Source organism: Camellia sinensis, chromosome 2 (genome assembly GCF_055761805.1).
Source record: "Camellia sinensis isolate YWXY chromosome 2, ASM5576180v1, whole genome shotgun sequence".
Classification (NCBI taxonomy): Eukaryota; Viridiplantae; Streptophyta; class Magnoliopsida; order Ericales; family Theaceae; genus Camellia; species Camellia sinensis.
This window is the reverse complement of record NC_138962.1, coordinates 213,008,597-213,035,942: the sequence shown is the minus strand read 5'-3', so window position 1 is coordinate 213,035,942 and position 27,346 is coordinate 213,008,597. Positions and strand designations below refer to the sequence as shown.

General features: G+C 37.1%; 1 protein-coding gene and 1 non-coding gene across 2 annotated transcripts in view; both read left to right on the top strand.

The window, feature by feature from the left end:
* LOC114275482 (uncharacterized) overlaps positions 1–26,542 on the top strand; it is a 47,739-nt gene extending 21,197 nt beyond the window's left edge. Inside the window, exons 8-15 of the mRNA XM_082913403.1 lie at positions 17,297–17,468; positions 17,607–17,697; positions 18,197–18,333; positions 18,443–18,502; positions 18,625–18,730; positions 22,245–22,312; positions 22,745–24,572; positions 26,253–26,542. Coding sequence (XP_082769529.1) covers positions 17,297–17,468; positions 17,607–17,697; positions 18,197–18,333; positions 18,443–18,502; positions 18,625–18,730; positions 22,245–22,264 — 586 coding nt within the window. The 3' untranslated portion in view covers positions 22,265–22,312; positions 22,745–24,572; positions 26,253–26,542. The remainder of the gene's footprint in view (positions 1–17,296; positions 17,469–17,606; positions 17,698–18,196; positions 18,334–18,442; positions 18,503–18,624; positions 18,731–22,244; positions 22,313–22,744; positions 24,573–26,252) is intronic.
* LOC145820771 (U6 spliceosomal RNA) lies at positions 17,826–17,930 on the top strand. Its single transcript, XR_014362834.1, has one exon. It is a non-coding gene; the product is annotated as a U6 spliceosomal RNA (small nuclear RNA).
* Positions 26,543–27,346: the final 804 nt, after the last annotated feature.

The window sequence follows — 27,346 nt, the reverse complement described above, 5'->3', positions numbered from 1 at the left end:
CAGAACGGCCTTAGGCCCCTTATAATAGCAAAACGGCCTCGGGCCCAACGAAATGCAAAACGGCCTTAGGTCCATTAGTTTAGCAAAACGGCCTCGGGCCCATCATACTAGCAACCAGAACGACCTTGGGTCCATATCTCATGTGCCAAAGTTCAAACATATCTCAAACAGATCTCATATGACATATGTCTTTTTACTAAAGGAGTGAATAGGGTATCGAACCATTCATATAAACATAGTACGAGAATGAAACATAACATTACTCTACTATCACTCACAGTGATATGGATGAATGATGGTCCCCTCCTGTACGTGTCCTACACAAAGCATACGACTTGTAAGTACATCAAGTATATCACTTTTCCTTAATTTCCTTTTATTTCCCAGACGTCCGATTCGTTAAGTTCCACGTAATTAAATGCATTAAAGAAACATCAAATGGACATTTTGACACATTCTGAGGGTTAAACAGAACAAAAGAAGGTTACAGAATTTTTTAGCTTGGGCCGCATGCGCGGATGTCCCCACCGTATGTGCGGGCAAGTGTGCCGCACGTGCTTTTATTGCAGTGTAGCCCAATCTTCCTCCCCTGTTTTCCGCATGTGCGGCTGTGAGCCTCGTACGTGCGGTTGTGTCTCCCACACGTGCGGCCAAGGGCCCCACACGTGCGGTCGTGTACCCTGTTTGACAGTTCGAAGCTGTAGTAAATTCAAGCTTTTTTTTCAAGGCATGCTCAAGGCTTGATCCATACAATTTCACTTCAACAATATGACATATAATCATAATAAACATGAACCCTAAGCTCAAGTAAATTATAACTTACTTTAATTTTCATATCATTTCATCTTTTCATGGTTTATCAAGGAGATACAACATGTAGGGTTCAAAACAAGCAAAACTTGATGATTAGAAGGTATATCCTCTCAAACTACTCAAAACAACCCCAAATTCAAAAATCAACCTTCTATTAACCAAATCCAAGATTAGGTATTCAATTTCATGGAATAAGTTAAACTATGATAATAATTCATAAACCCTAACTTCTATGGGTATAGAACTTCATCCCAAAGCTTGATTCCCAAGAAAAGATGGAGGATTGAGAGTAAATTAGTTAATTCCCACTTACCTTGAGAGCTAAATCTTTACTTTCTTCCAACAATTTCTTCAATCTCAAAGTTCTTCTCCTTCCTCCCTCTTCTCTTCTTTCTTTCTCTCTTGGGTGCTCTCCAAACTTTCCACTCAATATATATGAAGAGATGAGTTCAAAAGGGACTTATGTACATATATATGTATTTAACTACCTTGCTTGCCAAACAAATCAGACGAAATAAATTTTCCTTTAACGAATCAGACGAAATAAATTTTCAATTAAACTTCCCAAATGGCTCTAAAAATCCCCATTAACATATTCATATACTCAATTTCAGTTTATAGCGCCTCTACGGCTTTCAATTTTCAAGTTAAACGTCCTAATTTTAACAGATGTTTTCCCATAACCAACAGATAGAATAACATAATTAAATGATTCATATATGTAAGCACATCTTCACATGGAATTTCACATTAAATAAGTAATTAGTCATATAACTAGAAATGTAAAGCATATAAGAGGGTCGGGTTATTACACATACGGAGTCTTGTCTACTTTCTTCCGAGGTATTCTATTTAGAATGTAATTCATGGAGAGAATTGTTTCCCCCCACAAGTCCTATGGTACAAGTCCCGTGACAAGAGAGTTAACTTATCCAGCTGATTGTATTTTGGTTCCTCGCTGAAACCATCACAGAGAGAGACCACCACACAATCTAGGCACCATTCACAGTGGAGTGGAAGCCTGCAGCTGGGTTTTGCTCGGTGGCTGGGCCACATACCCTTGTTTGCATCACAGAGAGAGGAACAACACAGAAGTGCCCTTTACCTGTTCGACAAAATGCCCCAGTGAAACCTTGTCACTGTGCTGTCATAAGATGATTAAGGAGAAAGAGAAAGAGAAAGAGAAGGACAATGAGAGGGACAGAGAGGGTAGTAAGCTATCATTGAAGAAGGGCAAACTAGCCAAGAGCAAATCAAAAAGCAAATCTTCGACTAAGGTATCTTTGAAGGAGTTTGTAAATCAGGTGGATCAACTATCTACTGATGATATGCCTAATGTACTTCCCCGCCGATCTACACACATTCGAGGCCCCCCCAAATCTCTTTCACTTGGAGATTTTGTGGGACCGTGGCAAGGGCCCTTAAATGTAAACAAGAGGGGATTGAGGGACGTAGATTCGGAGGATAGCTCAATTGAGTGTGATTGTGATCTTGGTACAACACAGTTTCGCTGGACTGTGGAAATGCAAGCCTCACCTGAGCAATCACCAAAGCAGCATCAAACACCTAATGCATGGAACACACCAACTAGAGTGCTAACTGATGTTGAGCAGTGGCCAAAATTGACCACTGTGTCCCCATTGGTGGCAAACGAAATGATGTTGTCAAATAAATTTGGCTCACTTAGTGCTGATCCAAGGAAAGAAGTAATGGGTTCCAAGCAACGAGAGAGTGATAAGCCCGTGCGAGCTTGTCGAAATGAGGATTCGGTTGATCTACATATGGAAGATGGTAGTGAAGGTCTGGATACACTTGCTATATCAGGTAAACCTCTACAAGTTGGGAGCTCTTTAATTAAAGAAGAGATTAACAAGGTGTCAAAATTGAAGTATAAAATAGGTGCCCATAAGATTGAGAACCAAGTAGATGGCATTTACAATGTCCCTATTGAGATCTCAAAAAAAGGCTTTTCTCATTGGGAAAATGCTTTGGTTGGATACTTCATTGATAAAAGATTCTCCTTTCATTATGTGAAAACTTGGGCGGAGAAACTTTGGGGAAATTTGCTTGAGGACGTTGTCTCCATTGACAATGGTTTTTTTATTTTTGAAGTAAAAAGTGAAGAGGCTATGGACACAATCTTGGAAGATGGCCCCTATTATGTTGGGGCTAGATTGATTGTTATTAAAAAATGGCAACCTGGACTAAAACTAACAAAGTGTGAATTTTCAAGTGTGCCATTGTGGGTGAAGTTGTACAATGTTCCTTTGGAACTTTGGAGTGAAGAGGGTTTGGGTTACATAGCTAGCATCTTGGGAACTCCTCTTTATTTGGATGAGCCAACTTTCAAGAGAAGCAGACTTACGTTTGCGAGAATTTGTATTGAAGTGCCAGCAAATAAAGAGATCCCTAAGTCTTTCAAAATAAATCTTGGTTATGGTGACCCATATGAGATTCAAGTTGAGGTACCATGGAAGCCCCAAAGGTGTGATGGTTGTAAGACTTTTGGCCATACCACTAATTTGTGCCCTCAAAAGCCAAAGTCTTTGAACCCTCCCTCCTTCAAACATGAGTGGAGAGTCAAGGACACTAAAACACAAATTCCGACTAAATGGGAAGCGGTGAAGAAAAAGGGGAGAGATGGTGGGCAAGGTTCAACGCCATTGATCAACAAAGAGAGAGAGACGCAGTCTTCTATCCCCTCAACATCTAATGCCTTTGATGTCCTTGAATCGTGTGATATGGACGAGTTAGGAAATGGAGATTCAAGTCAAGAGTTGAGAAATAGAGGGAGTCCATCTCCAAGTGATCCTAGTTATGGGGAGACTTCAAAAGAGGATAACAGAAGAAAACTTAAAGCAAAACTTCATGACTTGAAGAATGCTAGAAGGAAATTCTGAATCCTTGTTTTGTTGGGAATGTTGTGCTTGTTTTCTATAATCTCAGTTTGTTTTTTGATGGAGTAGTTTATTTTGTTTATTTTTGTGCTCCCATCAAAAGTTGTGTGTTGAACTTCATTGTATATTTTTCTTTTTTGGTTATAATATGACTTACTTATCCAAAAAAACACCATTTGATTGAGGGGAATAAGGTGTTGTAGTTTAGTGGATAATTCCAGATTGAGCACAAATCTCAATAAACGGCGATTCATATTCTTGACCTCGATCACTTCTTAAACCTTTGATCTTTCGGTTTAGTTGATTCTCAACTTCATTATTAAAAAGAATAAATTTATCAATCGCCTCGTCTTTGCTTTTAAGTAAGTACACATAACAGAATTTAATGCAATCATCAACAAAAGTGATGAAGTACTTGTTGCCACCACGTGATTGTACGACTTTCAAGTCACACACATCACTGTGCACTAAATCTAAAGGCTCGATACTTCTTTCAATAGAATGAATTGAAGTCCTAGTCAATTTTGCTTCTACACAAGTTTCACACTTGTGATTTGGATTAATTTTGAAAGATGGTATGCGATCTAATTTGATTAATCTATGCAAAGAATCAAAATTTACATGACCACGTGTACCATGCCATAATTCAAGGGACTCAAGTAAATAAGCCAAAGAGGAAGATTTCTCATTCATTTTTTTTTTTGGATAATAGTCATTACATTGAGCTTAAACATACTGCCCGACATATACCCCTTCCCTACATAGACTCTGCTCTTGGTCAACACGACCTTATCAGACTCAAACACCATGAGGAAGCCATGCTTGCTTAGGAGAGATCCCGAGACAAGGTTCTTATGAATGTCTGGCACAAATAGGACATCGTTCAGAGTTAGTTCTTTTCCTGAAGTTAAGGCACCAAAACAGGTTTGGTCCAAACAAGTCACTTCAAAGTCAATAGTCTTACTATTAGGAAACACAGATTCAGTGTTCAATAGTTTACTATTCGGAATTTCATATTATGGCCAGTAGTCTTATCACTAGAAATCACTAATTTCTTAGCATGTGGTCACTAGACTTTTCACTACTAGGAATCACAATATCTTGACATGTGATCAGTAGTCACTCCACTATTAGGAATCACAATGTCTTGACATAGGATCAGTAGACTCTTTCATTACTAGGAATTATCATGTCTTGACGTATGGTCAGTAATCTGTTCACTACTAGGAACCACAATTTCATAACTGTGTAGCCAGTGGTCTCCCTAAGAACCACCAGTTTTTTTGTCTCTGTGATCAGTGATCTTGCACTCACTAGGAGCCACCAATTCAAGAATATATTCAAAATTATAAAAATTCAAAAAATACATTCACTCACCCTAACGGGTTGTCTCATTTTTGCTCTTAAGTAAAGTCACATAGCAATCATATATGCTAACACAAGGATAACATATTAATTGCCTCTGAGTAATTTAGAGATATTATCATGCAATCTTATGATTTCTTTTAATCACATTTGATCTCTCTAGATCTTCTTTTAAGAACCTCGCAAGGCTTAAGGTTGTCAGGTGGAACAACATTTTCTGTTGTCACCTCTTGAAGCCAGTTCTGAAAAATCACAATAGAATTTCACTATTATGTTTTTTTTCCATAAACTAAACTTAACACCAGAAAATTTCGAAATCTGAAATTTAATTCAGAATTGATCTCACAACTTACCCTAGAATTGAACATGGTCAGGAAAGTTTCCAGAAAGACTGGAAGGGTCACACTGGTCCCACTTAAGACCTAGTTAACCTTAGACAAGACTTTCAAGAGCATGTTGACTCCTAGTCCATGGTAAACAAATTTAGAATTAAGTTTTTCAAGGGATAAACTAGGTTAAAACAAACCAAGCTACAAAACTTACAAGCAATTAAAAAATTACTATCAGAATTACACCACTCATAAAAGTTAATCGGTACTTCTAGAACTGAGCTCATTATTTATGTATAAAAATCAGAAATATTATAGCTAATGATAAAAATTGGTTTATTTTCCCAAAACAAAACATTTTAGAAATAATCAGATTATAACTAAAGACTTTACCAAAACTTGATTTTCTACCACTTTGGGAATAAATAGATTAAATCCAAATACTTCCTCTAACCACAAAGGTTTGAAACCAAATCCATCTTAGTTGCCATTTCTGAATGTAAATCATAAGTACTCTTTAGCCAAGGTTAAACTTTGGTTTCTATTATAGAAAACCAAACCACTTTAGGAATAATAAAATTAATCCCAAAGATTTTCTCTAAATCTAAAGGTTTATAATTTCTTTCGTTCCTCCTTTCCTTTCACTAAGGTGAAACTATTACAAAGTAGAAATCAAACTACTACTAAAACACAAGCAACAAATTGCTTCAAATATACAGAAAAGTAACCAATCCAAATTAGGATTCTTTTGCTCCAAAAATCCTTTTCCACGCTTAGGTATTTCTGTTCAACAAAAATGTTAGTAGTCCAACTATTGGTTTTATAGTCCCAAATTCTATTCATTTGGTTTTGTATATTTGGTTTTTTTTTTTTTTCCATTCCCTTTCGCATATGTATTTCTGTAAAGAAAGTTGGTAGAGAACCACAAGAAAATACAAAACAAATAATTGAAAAAAAAACTATAAAAGTAATACCTTATTTTAAACCTTCTAGCAATCTACTTAATAGCAAAATGAAGACTTAGAAATATGAGGAAGAAGAACTCCGAAAATATGAGGAAGAAGGAATATATTTTTGTTATATTCAAAACTTCTTATCTTACAAGACCAAATGACACTCCTTATATAGGAGATATTACAAACATCATTATAACCCATTATATGCCACTTACATATTATATATTACCACTATCTACCACTATCATATTATATACATGCCACTATCTACCACCAACACCACTATAATATTATATACATGCCACTATCTACCACCAACACCACTATCATATTCTATACATGCCACTATCTACCACCAACACCACTATCATATTCTATACATGCCACTATCTTATTATATACATTAACACAAATTTCCAGCACTCCCCCTCAAGCTGGTTTGAAGATATCTTCCATAGCCAGCTTGCTAGTCAGCTTATCAAATTGCTTCTTGTGTAGTCCCTTCGTTAGCACATCAGCTAATTGTTCACCTGTTGGAAGGTAGGTCATACAGATTATGCCAGCATTGATTTTCTCCTTGATGAAATGTTTATCCACTTCTATATGTTTTGTGCGATCATGTAGAACTGGATTATGAGCTATAGATATAGCTGCTTTGTTGTCACAATAGACCTTCATAGGTGTCGGGTGAGAAAGCTTTAATTCTTCAAGAATTCTTTTAATCCACATTACTTCACAGATTCCATGGGCAACAGCTCTGAACTCTGCTTCTGCACTACTCCTAGCTACCACATTCTGTTTTTTACTCCGCCATGTAACTAGATTCCCACCTACAAAGGAGCAGTATCCGGATGTTGATCTCCTGTCTGTAACACTTCCTGCCCAGTCTGCATCTGTGTATACTTCAACTTGAAGATGTCCATGTTTCTTGAACAGTAAGCCTCTCCCTGGAGTTCCTTTCAAATATCTTAAGATCTTATAAACGGCCTCAAAGTGCTCTGCCCCTGGTGAGTGCATGAACTGACTTACCATGCTGACTGCAAAGGCAATATCAGGCCGCGTATGAGACAAGTAAATCAATTTCCCTACAAGTCGCTGATATTGTTCCCTCTCTTTGACTTCTTCAGCCTTAGCAGCTTGTAACTTCAAGTTAGGCTCGATCGGAGTCTCCACCATCTTACAACCAAGCATTCCTGTTTCTCCAAGGAGATCAAGAACATATTTTCTCTGATTAACGAATATACCTTCCTTGGATCTTGCAAATTCCATTCCGAGGAAATACTTGAGGGCTCCCAGATCCTTAATGTGAAATTCTTTTGCGAGTTTCTCTTTGAGGGCTGCTAACTCTGCTTCATCATTACCAGTTAAAATGATGTCATCAACATAAACAATCAAAATTGCAATTTTACTGTTTTTTGAATGTTTATAAAATATTGTGTAATCTGCTTGACTCTGCGAGAAGCCACAACTGATAACTGCCTTCTCAAAGCGTTCAAACCATGCTCTTGGTGATTGTTTGAGTCCGTATAATGACTTGTTCAATCTGCATACTCTGTCGCTTCCAAGTCTCTGCTCAAATCCCAGCAGTAGGCTCATGAACACCTCCTCTTCAAGATCACCATTGAGAAATGCATTTTTAATGTCAAGTTGATGTAGAGGCCAATCTGAATTTACTGCAAGAGATAACGGTACTCTGATGGAATTTATTTTAGCAACAGGAGCAAACGTCTCCTGATAGTCGATCCCATAAGTTTGAGTGAAGCCTTTAGCCACCAGTCTCGCCTTGTATCTCTCAACGCTTCCATCTGCGTTACATTTTATCGTAAACACCCATTTACACCCAACTGTTTTCTTGTCTTTGGGTAGATCAACTATCTCCCAAGTACCACTTCTCCTTAAAGCATTCATCTCCTCCATGACTGCTAATTTCCAATTCGGATCATCCAATGCTTCCTGTATATTCCTTGGAACAAACAAGTGTGAAATCCTAGATGTGAAAGCTCTATGGTTTTTAGACAGTCTTTGATAGGAGAGGTAATTTGCAATAGGATGTTTAATGCAATTTCGGACACCTTTCCTAATTGCTATAGGAACATCAAGGTCGGAAATAGAAGGAATAGGATTACCTAAAATTTCGATGCCAGAACTCGGGTGGACATTCGGGTCATTAGGATGGACATTCGGGTCATTATTCCTCAGATGAAATCGCTTCCTAGTATAAACCTGAAGCTCAGGATTTAGATCATTTTGTAGTACTTCTCCCCCTAAACAAGAATCTTCTTGACTAGGCACCATAGAACTTGGTTCTCCTAAGTGATCATTATCAGACAGATGTGGTTTTTGTGTAGGATAAATGACATTGGGGAGCGGGATAGAAATATCCCAAAAACGGTCTTCTACTCCACTTGTCTCCCCCTGAAGAGAAGTGTTGGGGAAATAGGATTTTGTTTCCATAAATGACACATCCATACTCACATGAAATTTCTTGGTTTGAGGATCGAAACACTTATACCCCTTTTTGTTTGAGGAATAACCCAAAAAAACACATTTTATAGCACGGGGGTCAAGTTTTGAACGAAATTGACTGGGAACATGAACATAGGCAATACATCCAAAAACTTTGGCGGGTAAATCAGAAAACAACCTCGTGTCAGGAAATTTTTTTTTGAGACAATCAAAAGGTGTTTTGTATGTTAACACATTTGTAGGCATCCTGTTTATCAAATAAGAGGCTGTTAAAATTGCTTCACCCCATAAATATTTAGGAACATGCATGTAAAACATTGTAGCACGTGCTACTTCAAGTAGATGTTTATTTTTTCGTTCTGCAATGCCATTTTGTTGAGGGGTATTCCGACATGTAGATTGATGAAAAATCTCATTTTTTTCCAAAAACTCACCCAACTGCTCATTGAAATATTCTGTTCCATTATCAGAATGTAAAATACCAATTTTGGTTTGAAATTGGTTTTCAATCATATTGTAAAAATTTGTGAATAAATTTTTCACGTCGGATTTTTTATTCATCAAATAAATCCAACATAAGTGAGTATGGTCATCAATAAATGTAACAAACCATCTTTTACCAGAAAGAGTAGTGATTTTAGAAGGGCCCCAAACATCACTATGAATCAAATAAAAAGGTTTGGAAGTCCGGTAAGGTTTTGGCAAATAAGTAGAGCGATGAAATTTTGCAAAAATGCAACTTTCACAATGAAAAGAAGAACAATCAATCCCTTTAAATAATTCTGGAAATAAATGTTTCAGATAAAGAAAACTAGGATGTCCTAGCCTATAGTGCCATAGCATTATTTTTTCTCGAACAGAGATTGAACTAGTACTATTAAAGCTTTGAGCTTTTTTATTACTAACAGGTACTTCATCAAAGTAGTAAAGACGTTCAAGCATCCTAGCACGCCCAATCATCATCCCCGAGTTCTGGTCCTGAAATTCACAATGGGATTCAAAAAATGTAACACGACAATTAGAATCCTTAGATAGTTTACTGACAGACAAAAGGTTACAGGCTAAATTGGGGACGTGAAGAACAGCATTGAGATTAATTTTCTCAGTTAGTTTAATAAATCCTTTTCCTGCAATAGGTGAAAAACTACCATCGGCTATTCTGATTTTGTCATGACCAGAACAAGGGAAATAGGTACTAAATAAATGGGAAAAACTAGTCATGTGATCGGAGGCACCGGAATCTATGATCCACGGAGAGAAGTTTAGGCAAGAGAAGGCTTTAGGATTTCTACCTGTTTGTGCCAACAAAACACTAGGAGTACCGGATGAGGAGTTGGATTTTATCAGCTTTAAGAGTTGATCAATCTGCTCTTTGTTGAAGGGACCTGAATCGGCTTCATTAGCGGTAGGAAAGCCACGATTTTTCTCTCCTTGTTTGCTGCTTTTCCAGTTGACAGGTTTACCATGGATCTTCCAACACGTTTCGCGTGTATGGCGAGGCTTGTTGCAAAAATCACACCAGACCCGTGGCTTATCATCAAACCTGCGCTGGTAATTTGCAGCCTTGTTGGCCGCAACATCGCTAATTAAAGCAGAAATTTCAATTGATTCACCAGTACCTTTTTTCTTAAGCATGACGCTCCTTCGGCTCTCTTCCCTTCTGACTTCGGCAAATACTTCGCCAATGGATGGGAGAGGAGGTCTGCCAATAATTCTTCCTCGCACTTCATCGAACTCAATGTTGAGGCCAGCAAGAAACTTATAAATACGGCTGTCTTCCACAGTTTTCTTGTGGTGGTTGCAGTCGTCAACCGATTTCCATTCGTATGTGTTGAAGATGTCAAGATCCTGCCACAACCTTTTCAACGAATTGAAATATTTGGTGACGGAATCATCTCCTTGACGAATCTCTCCCAACTTCAAAGTTAATTCGAAAACTTGAGATTGATTTCCTAGGTCAGAATACATCTGACTAACATTATCCCACAATTCTTGTGCAGTAGTATAGCACATGTAATTAGAGCTTATATCCTCCTCCATGGAATTGACCAACCATGTCATAACCATGGAGTTTTCAGCGTCCCAACTGTCGAACAGCGGATCATTAACAGTAGGAGCCTTCTTGTCACCAGTGATGTAACCGATCTTTCCTTGCCCACGGATATACATCCGGACAGATTGTGACCAGTGGAGAAAATTATCACCATTTAGGCGGATGGTGGTGATTTGGACAGAGTGAGAGTTGGACGTTTTCACCGGAATGGCAGCGGCAGGGGTTGAAGTGGTTTCGGACGTGACTTCCGATATGGCTATGACGGTTTTAGGGCTGCTGTGTTTTTTGTTGCTCTGATACCAACTTAGAAATATGAGGAAGAAGAACTCCGAAAATATGAGGAAGAAGGAATATATTTTTGTTATATTCAAAACTTCTTATCTTACAAGACCAAATGACACTCCTTATATAGGAGATATTACAAACATCATTATAACCCATTATATGCCACTTACATATTATATATTACCACTATCTACCACTATCATATTATATACATGCCACTATCTACCACCAACACCACTATCATATTATATACATGTCACTATCTACCACCAACACCACTATCATATTCTATACATGCCACTATCTACCACCAACACCACTATCATATTCTATACATGCCACTATCTTATTATATACATTAACACAAATTTCCAGCATGAAGTAAAGAATTAAAAAGCTTTACAAGTTACACAATAAACTTATAAACTTATGACTCAAAAAATTAAATTAAAATTTAATAGCCAAGAGTTATATATAATTACTACGCAAATAATCCTAGCAATAAAATCATGCAAATAATTCTAGAAATAAAATCATGCATAATTTTCTAGGAAAGTAAAAATCAAAATCTATAACATGCAAATTAAACTACAAATCTAGAAAATAATGAACATGTATATTATACTAGAAAAGTAGAACAATAATAAGCATGCCAATTTAACTAAAAAATTTAAACACTTATGAGCATGCAAAATTATATTATAAAATAAAGAAGCATGCAAATCATGGTAAGAAATTAGGAATCTAAGCATGTAGCATGTATCTATTTGTCCAATTTCATAGGAAATATATAATCTGTTTTAAGATTGTTGTACAATTGTGTAAATTAAATAAAATGAATAGATTCATAATTAATTAAATTTATATTACATAACAAGAAATCATGAATCTAAATCATGCTAGAGACTATAACTTGATGAACAAAAATATTTAACAAAATCAAATACTTAAATAAGATAGTAAAGAAAACAAACCGAAACTTGTGTGATACCACAGTCCCCTTAAAGCAGATTTGCCCCTCATCGTGGGTGCTGGAGGTAAGTCGGCGTCTGTCTCCCAGAATACGACGGTTTAGAACCCGCTAACACAGAAGCACCTTCTGCTCAGCTCCGGCGAACTGACAATGGTAGCACTCTCTCACACAGGAAGAATATATTATAGGAGTACACTGACTATAATATGGGAGCAAAAATTTTTGTACTTCAACCAAAGAGGATGGTCTCCTTTTATACACAATGGGGAAAAGAGGAAGAGAGAACTTAGCTTATTTTGTGATCATTTTCACAATGTTGAGCATGTCCTTATATAGGCATCTTTGGCAAGACATATGGCAAGGCCATGTGTACCTCATGGCTTCCAAAACCATGTGCCCGTCATGGTTAGGCCATGTGTGCCACATGGTTTCCAACATTAGGCCACACCATGTATACCACATGGTTTCCAGCATTAGGCCATTCATCCACACATCCATACCACATGTTAAATGCACAATCATCATTCTCAATCTCTCATTTATGAGACTAACTTAATGAAACAATTTTTCATTCAATCCTCAAACCAAAAAACCATATTTTCCAACAAATAGTACCATGTTTGAGGAGAAGGCTCAGAGAGTATCGGAAGCTGCAATAGCATTGAAGGACGAAGCAGCAAATGCTTGGGATAATGTTAATTCTACGCGTAATACCATTCAAGAGATTGTGAATGAAGAAACTATTGCTCAAGAAGCTATTCAGAAAGCAACAATGGCCCTTTCTTTGGCTGAAGCGAGGCTTCAAGTGGCAGTGGATTCACTAGAAGCTGCGAAAGGAAGAAAGAGTGATTTAGAATATAAAAGTGGAGGGGAAGAATCGAATATATTGAGGAAAGATGAGGAAGCAGTCTTGGTTACTCGAGATTTATGAAGCACGGACACCTCTTGGAGGCAACGTATGGGTATCGGACATGTGTCGAACACGGACATGAACACGAGTCGGACACGTGGCCAACACTCTACCTAATGTGTCCCCTTTTTTTTTGAATTTTTGCAGCCAGACACTCTTTTGGACACTCTTGGACACGTTATGGACACGTTGAAAACAGAGAGAAACCCTAACCCAGGAGACAGAGAGACCCTAACCCATTGAAGACAGAGAAAGAGAAAGGAGAAGAACCTGTTGAAGCTCTAGATTGAGGCTAGATCGAGGTATGTTCTTACAATCTGTGTATGTTCGACTCTCTCTCTCTCCCTCTATTCGGTGCTTTCTGTGCATCGTCGAACCTGTTCATCTTGTTCGACTCTCTCTTCCCTCTGTTCGGTGCTCTGTTCTTCGTTTCTTTCGTATCTCTCTCTCTCTTTCTCTCTCTATTCGTCTCTCTTGTTTGCTCTCTCTCCTTTTTTATTAGACTCTCTCTCCCCTCTTCATTACTGTCTCTCTCCTTCTTTTATTCTTTATTTCTTTTTCTTTTTCTTTTTTTTACCTTTTTTGTTTTTAGTAATAAATTTTTTTTCCCTCTTTTATTTTTTTCTATATTTTTTAATATTCTTGTTTGCTAAACATTAACATATAGAATAAATTATTTTTATTTGTAGAAAAAAATTGGGAATGATATTTAATATTAAAGTAAATAAATAAATAAAAATAATATATATTTTTTAATTTTACATATAAATAAAAAAAAATTATATATTGAGCATGTCCCCAGTGTGTCGTGTCCCTTATTTTTAAAAAATTTGAGTGTCCACGTGTCCGCGTCGTGTCCCGTGTCCGTATCCGTGCTTCATAGCTCAGGATGATATTAGAGTTTTTCAAGCTACTTTGACAAATTTGGAGGCAGAGCTGAGACAATTGTAAAGCAGAAAAGAGGAATTTCAAAAGGAAGTGGACCGGCTATAAGATTGCGGAGCAAGCGGAAATGAATGCTTTAAAAGTGAAGGAAGATGTAGCAGAGAAAGCTGTTGCTTTTGAACTTGAGGCGGCACATGTCACGATCCAAACTCGTCCCTATAGGTTTAGCGTCGTAACTGACCAGTAATCCTGGGATTACCAAAAGCCTTTGAATAGATCATCACATAATAAGGGGTTACGGAAGCAAATATAAAACATACATAGTCCATTGAGCTGTGCTGACATACATGGGACAAATTTAAAACTCATATACATATCCAGGTTACATCGTCAACCATATACCATAGAAGAACTGTTCTTTAAACAAACAAAATAAAATAATTAAACTTGCATCATGTTCACAAAACTCGACCACTTGACTTTTTTCGGCACCTCCTCGGGAGGCACAAAGGTTGGCCGACAAAACAGAATTCTAAGCGATCAACATTGAGCCTGGCCACGCACCTGGTCTCCTACATACATAAATAATACAGTGAGCTGGAGCCCAGCGAATAATAAAAGAGTAAAGGTTTTAATGAATGATGTCTATAACAGATTCAGAATTCAGATTCTTATTCAAAAGCAGATACATGTTCATATTCATGTTCAAAGTTCAAACATTTCACATGATCATATGTGGTATATCTATTAGCGTTAACAAATCCGATGACCCATGAAGGGACGGCCATAAAGGCATTCCGATGACCCATAAAGGGACAGCCATAAAGGCATTTCGATGACTCATATGCATAGAGACGTTTCCAATAACCCATAAAGGGACGGCCATAAAGGCATTCTGATGACCGATAAAGGGATGCATGCCATATGATGCTAAGGATGCCACGAATACATTTTAGAAACTTAGACAATCATTCATTCATACAAAGCATAGTATTTCAGAAAACTGATCATTTCATATCATCAAAAAATAATTAAAGTTAAACATAACTCTATAAAGTTATTACTCATAGAAAACTTCGATAGCAGAACAAATGGATCAAATAGCTTACGGCACGTGACCTACACAAACATGGAACAGATTCACATATTGAAACACACACTTGGATAGTACTTAATTTATTTCGTTTAATTCTTAGCGTGTTTCTAGCCTTTATCCTCATTATTATGTCTTAATTAGGGCTTAGGAATGCCTAAGATGCAATGAGGATGCCAAAATGTAACTTAGAACACTTAGTCAAATTTTCAAAAACAGGGCAGTCGGCTCGAGCGGTCTGTAAAGTCTACAGAAGTACTGGTTGCGTGATTTTTCCGCTCAACGAACACTTGATGGTCACTCTAGTGTAAGACTAAGTAAACAGGGTTCTGGATCAAGCGCAACTTTGGTCGCTCGAGCGGTATGCAAAATTTTGGAAAACTTTTGGGAGCATGAATTTTACGCTCGAGCTGAGATGCAAAGCTAAGGGTGGTCGCTCGAGCGGTGATGCAAAATTCTGGAATTTCCAGATTGATGTTCTAAGTCCAAAACTCAAATTCAAATATGCAAAACACATCTTTTGGGCTCAAAACTTGGGAAAACATGTTCAAACTTGTAAAGCATTGAGAATTAAAGATCGTTTTACAAAATCAAAGCTCAAAAGTATGCCAATTGCGTAATAGTAAACTTGAAACTTAAAGAACAAAACATGAAGATAACATGCATGTAACCAATTGAATTCAAAGCCTTCAAATCATAATCGAATGAGGTGTTTAGTTCAAAAACATGTTGAATTCCTTGAACAAAACCAAGATGAGAACATGCATGTAGAAATTCTTTGAAAACTAACTCAAAATGCTATGATATATGCATGCAGGCATGATATAGTTCTTGATTCACTCTTCTAAGCTTAATTCTGGCATTAATCTTAAATTTCCTTTGAATTCACATGTAAATGAGCTTGAAGTTACAAAATGTAAGTTGAATTCTTACCTACAACTCTCAATTTCCTTGAACTCTAGCAAGCTTGAGTGATTTTCCAAGTTATCTAGCAATTCTCCCTTATTGTTTCCAATTCTCCAAAATTTGATCCTAATTCCTCTTCTCTCTCTCTCTCTCTCTCTCTCTCTCTCTCTCTCTCACGGTTTAGAACTCAAAAAGATGATAAATTGTAATGTATTCAAGGGTTCTAGAAGCTATAGTGGCTTTATATATGTTTGATTAGTGGATTTAATTCATTCTTGATTAGGCTAATCACTTATATTTATTTTATTCTAATTATTTCATTCCAAGTTAAATTTCAATCAAACCTACCATAAAATTCTAAAAATTCCAAATAACACATAACCCAAATCAATTTCGTGATCAGATGCCGATAAGGCCTTCAATTCGCAGAACAAGACAGAAACACAAACAGATATTTCTACGGTAGACAGATACAAACATAAATAATATGACACACATGCAATTAATTCAAAATTTCTTCTTAATTACTTGTTAGGCATCCTTAATCATGGTTTAATAGTTAATCACAGGTCAAGATTGTTACAGCACAACATGTAAATGATGCCGAGATTGACTTACAAGGAGCCGAAAAAGATGTCACCGTTTCTTATGTTGATTGTGCAGAAACTATTGTACACCAAAGTGAGGACAAATTGGTTGAGGAGGGAAAGTTGATTCAAGGAAATTCAGGTGGTATTGTTATTGAAAGGGAAATAGATGTACAAATTGACGCTACTTCTTTGGTTATTGTGCTTTTACCAGGTACCCAATTTGATGGATTTGGCAGAGTTTTGAAGAACCAAAAAGTTTATCTTCAGATAGTGATCAAGAAAATGGAAAAATAAGTTTAGAGTCATCAAAAGATACTGAAATAGATTCAGAAAAGTCAAAGAACATGGTTCAAACAAAAAAGCAAGATTTACAGAAGGATTTGACAAGGGAAGGATCACCATTTAATGCTCCAAAAGCATTGCTGAAGAAATCTTCTCGTTTCTTCTCTGCATCATACTTCTTTTCAGATAGGACTGAGTTCACACCAGCAATCCCTTTTCCATGGTCTTATTGAGTCTGCAAGGAAGCAATTGGCTAAGCTGGTCGTTGGCTCATTGCTCATTGGAGCCGGGTATATGCAACATTCTCAAAGATGGGATTTCTCTGTCTATGATCCTTTTTACAGTAATATTTATTACATGTATCCCTTTGAATATTAGTTGACTTGTTACTGATTTTAGATTTTTATCATCAATTATTTCTGGTAACAGGATTTGTGAACATTTATTAGATTTCTATATCTGATACAAAAGTTTATTTTTTGATTTATGACAGGATTGCCTTTTACACCAATCGGGTGGAGAGAATTAACCAGCTATTTCTACAACCAGACATCATTACCGCTGGTATCGACGAAGTCTCATCAAATACAAAGCCTTTGATTCTTCAAATACGGAAATTGCCCAAGAGAGTTAAGAAACTAATGGAGATGATTCCTCATCAAGAGGCATGTGCTTGAAATTCCCTCGCTTTGTTTGCCCTCAGAACCTAGTATTCCATACTACTTATTTGTTTAGGATTTTATTATATTTTTTGTTTCAGTTTACATGATTTAGTATTCTTTTTTTATTTTTTCTTTTTTTAGGTAAATGAGGAGGAAGCTTCTCTTTTTGACATGACATGGTTGCTGTTTGCAAGTGTCATATATGTGCCTATAGTCCAAAAAATCCCTGGAGGTAACTGAATCTCATGATCTATTATTGTAGTAGTTAAATTGAAGCCTCATCTTTGACTTCTTTAGTGTAAGATGGTTGCAGCATGTGGCATGATTTCATGTTTGGAAGTATAAGGTACATGCACTTCATGATTGTTCCTATATAGTGTCAGAAATTTGGAATGGTACATAGAGGATTAGCATGGCTCCTGCAGAAGGATGACATACAAAATGCCACTATCTGAACTCTTTTATATCCAGGTTTTTCTACTTGCCGTTTCATAGCTCATGTTTCATTATCCTTGTTTGTTATTGATTATGCTTTTGTAAACTTAGTCTAGAAGTAGAACACTATAATTGTTAGGAGTACAATTTAATGGGTTTGATAACAACAATCATACTGTTCTTGGACTCAGCCATCATCTGCATGTATTTTCTGGCCATTTTCTTCTTCTAATATGTGTTTGGAGTTTTATTTGTTTCATTGATGATGTATCTTTTTTATCTGTTGCAATGTTTAGGCAGTCCTGTTCTTGGATATTTGACTGCTGTCATATTGATTGGACCTTATGGTCTCTCTATTATTCATCATGTACATGGAACAAAGGCAATAGCTGAATTTGAAGTTGTTTTCTTGATGTTTAATATTGGCCTGGAGGTGGAATCCATCAAACCTTGAAGTTAATTTCTCTAGACAGCTATTTGCCATGACATTTGATCTGCTAATAACACAAAGAAAAGCTAAGCATTTTGTCTTCATTTTGCAGCTTTCTGTTGAAAGACTGAGTTCTATAAAGAAATATGTTTTTGGTTTGGGCTCTGCTCAGGTGGTTGGAAAATTTGTTTTTCAAATATTATCACTTGTGTTTTACCACAAGCCAGCAGTTTTATGTGCATTGATGTATTTGAATCTTAGTTTTGTTTTTTGTAACGTGCACAACAAATGCAGGTCTTGGTGACCGCAGTGGTGGTTGGCTTAGTTTCTCGCTTTATTGCTGGTCAGCCCAGTCCTGCTGCAATTATCATTGGGAATGGCCTGGCATTATCTTCCACAGGTAACAGTTAATGAGCAGCTTTGTAAGTTCTCATGCTATCCCATTTTTAGTTCTTATGTCACTTTGTTCCATTAGGATCAAGTAGTCAGGACTCAAAATTTGTTGGTTGATATGCTTTTATTAGGCAGTTGAATTGTAGAAAATTTAATGTATAAAGAGAAATAGAGAATTGTATTGTTGATTGATGTATGTTGTTCTATTACAAATGGTGAGGGGTTCCTTATATAGGAGATGTAGTGGAGTAGGTGGAGTAGGTGGTAGTGGTAGGTGTGTAGTAGGTGGTAGTAGGTGGTGGTAGGTGTAGTAGGTGGAGTAGGTGATGGTAGGTTTTAACAGCTCCCCGCAAACTCAAGGGGGATAGGAACTAACCAACTTGAGTTTGGAGAGAGTAACAAAACAAGAAAATAATCTGAAAAATAAAAAAATGGATAGGAGACACTGTATGGTCGTGTCAGACCATTGGTGAAGACACTGGATGGTGGTGTCATAACGTTGTAGAGGACACTGTATGGGGGTGCCATAACGTTGTAGAGGACACTGTATGGTGGTGTCATAACGGTGTAGAGGACACTGGATGGCGGTGTCAGACCGATGTAGAAGACAGTTTATGGGGTCATGTCGGACCGTTGTAGCAGACAATGTTGTGACAGTTTACGGAGTCTTGCTGGACCCTTGTAGAAACTAACCGGAATCAATGTCGGGACAGTTTACAGAGTCTTGTCGGACCCCTGAAGGAGCTAACCGGAATCAATGTCGGGACAGTTTACAGAGTCTTGTCGGACCCTTAAAAAGTCGCACCCTCAAAAGGTGTGCCCAATTTTTCAAAAGGCGTGCCATCAAAAGGCGTGCCCAATCCATAAAAAGGCGTGCCATCAAAAGACGTGCCTATCAAAAGGAGCGCCCATGTTGTCGGCGAGCGCCGAGAGGCGCATGATGCGCGTGTCTGCCTCGGCTATTTAACCAAGGTTGAGGCGGAGGCTGTGCAAACCAGTCTGAAACCGCCGAAAATCCTTTGAAAAAACTCTTCCGTTTCTAAGAAAGAGATTCTGGAACACTCTGTTGCCATTCTGTAACCAACCCTTCTCTGAAACACTCAGCAACCCATAACATGGCCTCGTCTTCCCGTTCAGCTACCCAGAATATGGCCTCTTCGTCCTATGGTCTGCTCACTCTCTTTCCCGACCTCAACGAGTCAACAAGAGAGATAACTGGTGCGGTGGCCAGTGAACCTCAACCAAGCGCCTCTGGTTTTGCTCCGTTGAACTTTCCGACGCGGTCGGTGGAGCAAAAAATGGCGGTGCAAACTGATATTGAGGCCAATCAGTATACTTTGAAGTCATGTGTGGAGACCATGACGGCGGTCACAAACCTGTCGCACCGGCTGCAGAGTAGGACAAATGAGGTGCAGCAGTTAAACGCCCAGCTGGCTCTGCTCCAACGCATGTATAAGGATGCGCGAGCAGAGATAAGTGTGCTAAAGACGGAAAATAAGGAGCTGAAGCGGAAGGCCACCGTTATGTTCCGATTTGGAGGTCCGCCATATGCTGTAGTGGAGGAGCAGGGAGGAGTGATCGTGCCCAGTGGAGTGGGAAACACGGATGCAACACTGTCAAGGGCCGCCCAGGACGGAGGCAAGAAGAAGAGACCGGCGGCAGAGTAGAGAAGAAAAATCCCACTGTGGGTGTGGTAGTTTTGTTTTTGTTGTTGTGTGTGTGTGTTTTTGTTTTTTTTTTGTTTTTTTTTTTTTTTGTGGTGAAAAATTGTGATCGGGGTGAGCCCCGACATGAATAAAAGGAGTTTGGTGCAGTTCTTCTTCTGCTTTGTTTTTTTTTTTTTGTTGTGTACAATGAAAAAAAAAAAATAATAAACATATATATATTAAAAGAAAAGAAAGTTGAGTGATGTGGGGGTAATGAGTTTAGCACATGGATGTCCCGATCTTAAAGCCCTTGATTTGTGTGGATGTGGATGAATCTGTTGTTTTTTTTTTTTTTTGAAAAGTAAGGGAATCGAATAACAAAAAAATATGGAGATGGTGATGAAATGATAAGCATGGTGATAATGAATATAGAATGATGAATAAAAAAATAATAAAGGAGGGAGTGGGGAACAGGGATAAAGTTTGGGCGGTGGATGGGTGTGAGTAAAGAAATAAAAAAAAAAAGAAATGAGAAGTTTAGACCAACTAAGCTTTATAATAATGAAAATAAAGGTGTAGATTGGTTTAAAAAAATAAAAAAGAGTATGGGTGTGTGTGCAAAAGGTGATGGATGATATGGCTGCCATGGAACCTTTCAAATAAGCTTTATAATAATGAAAATAAAGGTGTAGATTGGTTTAAAAAAATAAAAAAGAGTATGGGTGTGTGTGCAAAAGGTGATGGATGATATGGCTACCATGGAACCTTTCAAATCGTCCATCAAAAGCCGGAGGGCCTCGCGTGCCAATGGCATCAACACCAGGCTAGACCCAAAGACCATAGCCACCGTTCTCAGGCACTCTGAAACAAATACTGCCCCAGCCATGGGCACTGCAAAATGCATCTCATACATTGCTGGAATATTTGGAGCCAACACCGATACATAAATATATGAACCAAGCTTTCGGGAGGCTATCCCAAAAGCTACTTGACAGAGAAACAGCCATGAGTGGTACCTCAGGAACAATCTGCTCCCATTGCAGCAAAACTCCTTCTTAAGGTCCTTGAGTATCTTGTTATAGCTGAATTCCTTCTTCAACCCCTGGACAGTGGTCAGGCTTTTCCTACCATTACGCTGCTATATATGGATATGCACATATTCCTTTGACCCAGCACCTGAGTCCTCAGCATTTGCCTCAGCGAATGGATCGAAGGTTGTTGGGACCTGGATGTCGAGTTCAGACATGAACCTTGGCTGCTAGAATTGAACGGACCAAACGCCGAGCACTGATCTGAAAAGTTATGGTTTCGAACAGGTTGAGGAAGAAACCGAAGATGGAGCCGAGCGAATCAGAAGAACGAAGCTTCCAAAGAGAGAGAGAGAGAGAGATATCAAGCATCTCTTGTGTATATGAGCTGGTCTGTGGCCTGTGTGGAGGATGGGTCTGGAAAAGCTTGGTCTTCGTTGGCAGCCATTGTAAAGGCAGAGAAGAGCTTAATTATGGAAGAAGGTATGTGTAGAAAAACAAGCAGAATAGGTTGAGGTCCGGCGGGCGGCCAAGGCGAGGTTGCCGCCCGCCGGTGAAGCGAAAAATACTAAGTGCTTAACCTTGCTCTGATACCATGTAGAAAATTTAATGTATAAAGAGAAATAGAGAATTGTATTATTGATTGATGTATGTTGTTCTATTACAAATGGTGAGGGGTTCCTTATATAGGAGATGTAGTGGAGTAGGTGGAGTAGGTGGTAGTGGTAGGTGTGTAGTAGGTGGTAGTAGGTGGTGGTAGGTGTAGTAGGTGGAGTAGGTGATGGTAGGTTTTAACATGAATAATTTTATAATATTTTATTTTATTTTTATTGTATTTTTTCTGCAGGTATTGCAGGAATGAGGTGAGAGCATGTCACGCCATGGACGAGCTACATTTTCTGTTTTGCTTTCCAGGTACCTGTGTGGTCTCAGAAATTATGTTGACCTTGGATGTTATGAAGTGAATGAATTGCTTTTGGTGGAATTTACAGTGTCTTCTGATACTGTACAACTGTACTGTGCCATAATTATGTGTCTTAAAGGTGAACATTTTGGAACTACATACACCTGTGTAATGTAGAACACAGTTCTGATCCAATGCTTTTGCACCATTTCTGCCTTTAGGTGTCATAATCTAAGACATGCATTTAAGATGCTTGAATTAGCAGAAATAAAGATAATGCGTTAATAAGTTTAGTTTGTATTTGTTCCTTAATTATCATATGTGATCGCACCTTCATAGTTTTTTTTTGTCAGTTATATTATCTGATTTGATTGTGTTTGTCTCTTTTGAACTATTGTTTTTATTGGCTCCTTTTTCTTTTCTTTTTTTGCCTTTTCCTCCAGGATTTGGCTGTTGTGGTTCTGCTGATACTCACACCTCTTATTTCACTGAATTCATCTAAAGGGGGCGGGGGGGTAAAGTTCTTACTGATTCTTAAAATTTTAGGTTATCATACCACATGTATTGATGAACAGCCAACTACCACATCACCCTTTCTTCTGCAGTCTCTGTTGGGCATATGATGCTTAACTATATTTGTTTCCTACCTGGGAAAGTCAAATGAATAATTATTGAAGATTGTTTCACTTTTGAGCTTATGTAGGATAGCTGCAACTGCTATTTTAGTTGTTTCTGCCAGTGCTATTGCTGCTTCTTCTTCTTCTTCTGTTGTTACTATGGGTAATTTTCCCCCCATTTTTAGGTTGGTTTACAAGCAATTGCAGAACCTCTTGGATTAGCTGCTGTGAAGGCCGTTGTTGCAATTACTGCAATAATTGCTGGAGGGCGCTTGGTGAGTTCTCTGTGTTGCTGAACATAAATATGATATTGTAAGTGATGAAACCACATTTTATGCCTGATTATGCAATTTATATCATTAACTTCTCAACAAGTATCCTTCTTTCAAGAAATTTTAATAAAGCATATCATCATGCATCATCAGTGTGTTGTATCAAAGATAAAAATTATTGTCTACTTGAGTTTATGCATAACCATGGCGTAGCTTTTGACTGTGCACAAGCCAAGGATTTTCAGAGTTCTTTTGCGTTTGTGAAATTCATGATATTAGTCATTCTTATGCTAATTTTCAGCCGCTTTGGCCGATTTATAAGCAAGTTGCGGAAAATCAAAATGCTGAGATATTCTCTGCAAACACGCTCCTTGTTATTCTGGGGACTAGTCTCCTTACAGCTAGGGTATGCTGATGTGTTATTAATTGGTGGCAAGACTATATTGGTTGCTGTAGCAGGTAGACTTTTTGGTATTTCAATCATATCTGCAATAAGAGATGGTCTTCTACTTGCTCCGGGTGGAGAGTTTGCATTTGTGGCTTTTGGTGAAGCTGTTAATCAGGTTTTCCTCTCTATGAACTAAGTATTTTTCTTGCAAATTTTACTGTCTGGTCGTTGATAGTTTATGCAGCTAAGCTTTCTTTCTTTCTTTTTGTTTGTTTGTTTAATTTTACTAATTCCTGGATATTGGATTCAAACATGTATGTGGGTCCACATAATAAAGACTTGATTTAATTCTATTTTAAGTGAGTCAGCATTATTTAATATGAATATGTGGTTTCTAACTAGGCAAACATGAGAATCATATATATATAAAATATCAATGAACTAAAGTATATTGTGGTTACAAATGCATCGGGGTTTGTAATCCATAGGATTCATGTTTGGTGAGACATAAATTACTTCTTTAAATGTGCATATATGCATACATGTCATAGTTAAAAGGGGTCTGTTTTGTATATTGACCTTAAAGTTGATAGGAAGGAAATACCTTAAAGTTGATACTCAAGACTCAAGAGGAACTGTCAAAGGCAAGTGCTTGGACAGAAAAAAAATTACTTGCGTAGATTTGGGATCGGGCCACAAACCTCTTCCACATTTGATGCTGCGGCACGAGCTCATGATCAACAGATGGATGCAATAGAGCTGAGATGGAGGCTCTTCATGAGGAGCGGCAATGAGATCATGAAGAGCTGATGAGGGACAGAGAGGAGGGCAAGAGTGGCCATGAAGAGATAATGAGGGAGAGAGAGGAGTTGATGAAACAAGCCAAAGATGGGAAAAAAGCTCGGAAGACACAAGTGCAACTCAATCATTTGAACAACATGGTCTCACGGCTCACAAGCCTCTTGCAGCCTTGAGATGGTCATTCTACTATTTGGTAAGAACATTTTTATTCATATGATACTAAAATTTCTAGAAAAATTCAAATATTGACATAATTGTTTTGAAAAGTTGAAAAAAAGAGTTCTGCCCGTGAGCAAAGGATGGTCTTGTTTGCCATAGAAAAAGCAAACATGTTCAAGAGGTAGCAAAACCCCAAAGAAGTACTCCAAGTACAAGCTTTGCTTTAATTCCATATTTTCACTAGAGAATGATACTAATCCTTTGCTCTCGGGTTATATCCTTAAAAGGCCTTTATATAGAGAAGCTTGGATTTACTGTTTAGTGTCTAAACAGCCAAATACAAAAATCAAATAGCTCTATTGGCTGGTTCCTTTCTAAGTAGGCATGCATTTTCAGTACTAGCTCTCTGTTTTTTATTTGTAATTATTGTCTGGTTACATTTGTAGATAGAACTAGATTGTTTTCCCTCTCATGGAAGCCTCTACCAATAAAGTGCAACCCACTTCCCCCTTCTTTCTGCTTTCTTTTCTCAACTTCTCCGGACATGCAACATATGATTAATTAGGACTCATACAATCTTGAAAAGATTATATATGTTTGAGTTTTATATAATTTTTTATTTTATAATTTGAAATGCTAATCTCATTCAAGCAAATACTAATGGGTGCAATTTTTTCCACCATTTATGTATTAGTTTTAGAGCTATCATCTTTTTTCCAATGGCATATGCACTATTTCAGTTTAATTTATAAATCTGAAACAGATGTTTTAGTTCAACTGAACAGTCTGATCTGGTGAATGCAAATAACTTAAGAAATATAAAATTAAATTATTCAAAGTAGTATAGATATATTAATATTACTATTTTTTTTTTTGGGGGGGGGGGGTGTTTAAATAGAGGCTTCATTAAACTAGAAGAGAAAGCTATAGTTTCTGGGCACTTGATCCCCTAGGCATCATCCTTGATTTGATCTAGAACACATAGTGGGTGTTTGGAAAGTGGGTTTTTTTGTAGGTTTTTTTAGTTGTAGGATATTATTGGAGAAATTTTTTTTTGTGTTTGGGAAGATAGTTGGGTTTTTTTTGTAATTGGATGTGATGTTTGTGAGAGAAAATGTGAAATGATTATGGGGTTTGATGTGATATTTTGTTTGGATTTGTTTTTTTTTTTTGGTTTTGTAACCAATATGTCTTTTAGTGGAAAAAAAAAAAAAAAAAAATCCTTCCCAAACACTGCCATAGATAAGCAGTAGTAAAAAGGAATTAAAGTCTACAATAGAGTTATGCCCGTAAATAGAATACATAGGTAGGGAGTTAAAGTCGAAATCACCATAAATTTAGTCAAAAAAGGGCGTTCAGAGGGCAAACATGCAAAACAGCCCCCAAACCAGTCAATGGATGTCTCGTGCAGCTTCCTCGTGACAAATACAACTTGTGGGGATAGACGGTACGTAAATATGACACATTGGTTGGGAGTTAGAGTTGAAAACTATCTTAAACTTTGTTGAAAAAAGGTTTTCAAAGGGGGAAAATGCAAAACTAATGATTAATTACCTACAATGATTACTTTGAAAAGATAACTAGTTGCCTTACATATGCCTCCGAGTTTTATATAATTTTTTTTATATATACATTCGAGTTTTATATGATTTTCTTTTATAATTTTAAATATGCCAATAAAAATCAATACTAATGAGTAATTTTATTTTTACAGATGGTTTTTGCCGTGGAATTTTAGATACGGCTTTTTTTTTGTCTACGGAAGACATTGGTTTTTGTCTACGGATTACTATTGTTTGTACAAATAACTATTTGTGCGGTACATATTACTTTTTTTGCGTGGTTCAATTTACTTTTTTCACGCGGTACAAATTACTCTCAACTTGGCGTGATACATATTACCTTTTGGCATGATATTGTAGATATTACTTTTTTGTGTATAGAGGATATGGTTTTTGTATAATCCTCTATTTTATATGGAATTTTATTTTTGAGGTTGGATTATGATTGGTTTGTATGGAAATCTATTATATTTGGAATTTGACATTAAAATATGAATTTTTTGGATGGTTGAAAGTGAAATGTGTGCACACATTGTGGAATGATAATATAATCGGTATATGTATTGTTTTGTTGATATACAGGGTATATATTGCATTAATGATGGAATAAATACAGTTGGTGGCGAAATTAATAAAAAAAACACTAAATAAAGTTTTTGGCAACTAAACATTTAGTAGCCAAAAAAAGTAAAGTTTTTGATGACTAATATTTGGCAGCTGAAAAAGCGAGCAAAGGTATTTGGTGACTAAATATTTAGTAGTAAAAAAAAAAAAAAAAAAGCAGCAAAAACAAAAGCCTTTTGCCGACTAAATAGTTAGTAGCCAAAACAAATCAAAATGAGGGAAGAAATTATTACTGACTAAATATTTTAGTCATGAAAAAATATGACATCCTTTGGTGACTAAAATGTTGTCGTAAAATACAATGGAATGAAAATATTTATTTTTTTGGCGAGTAAAATGTTTAGTCGTAAAAAACAATGGCAACTAAACTATTTGGTGGCTAAATGTGACATAAAACGGCGATTAAAATAGTAGTCGCTAAATGTAGTTCTATTGGGCACTAAAACATATTAGCCACTAAATATTTTAGTCACTGAAAGAGAACTTTATTTTTATTTAAGAACTTTCGGCGACTACAATTTTAGCCGCCAAAAGGTGTCAATTAGGGACTAAAGTTAGATTTAGTAAGAGAAGACAATTAGGGACCAACATAAATTTAGTTGCCAAATACTATTGCCAACAT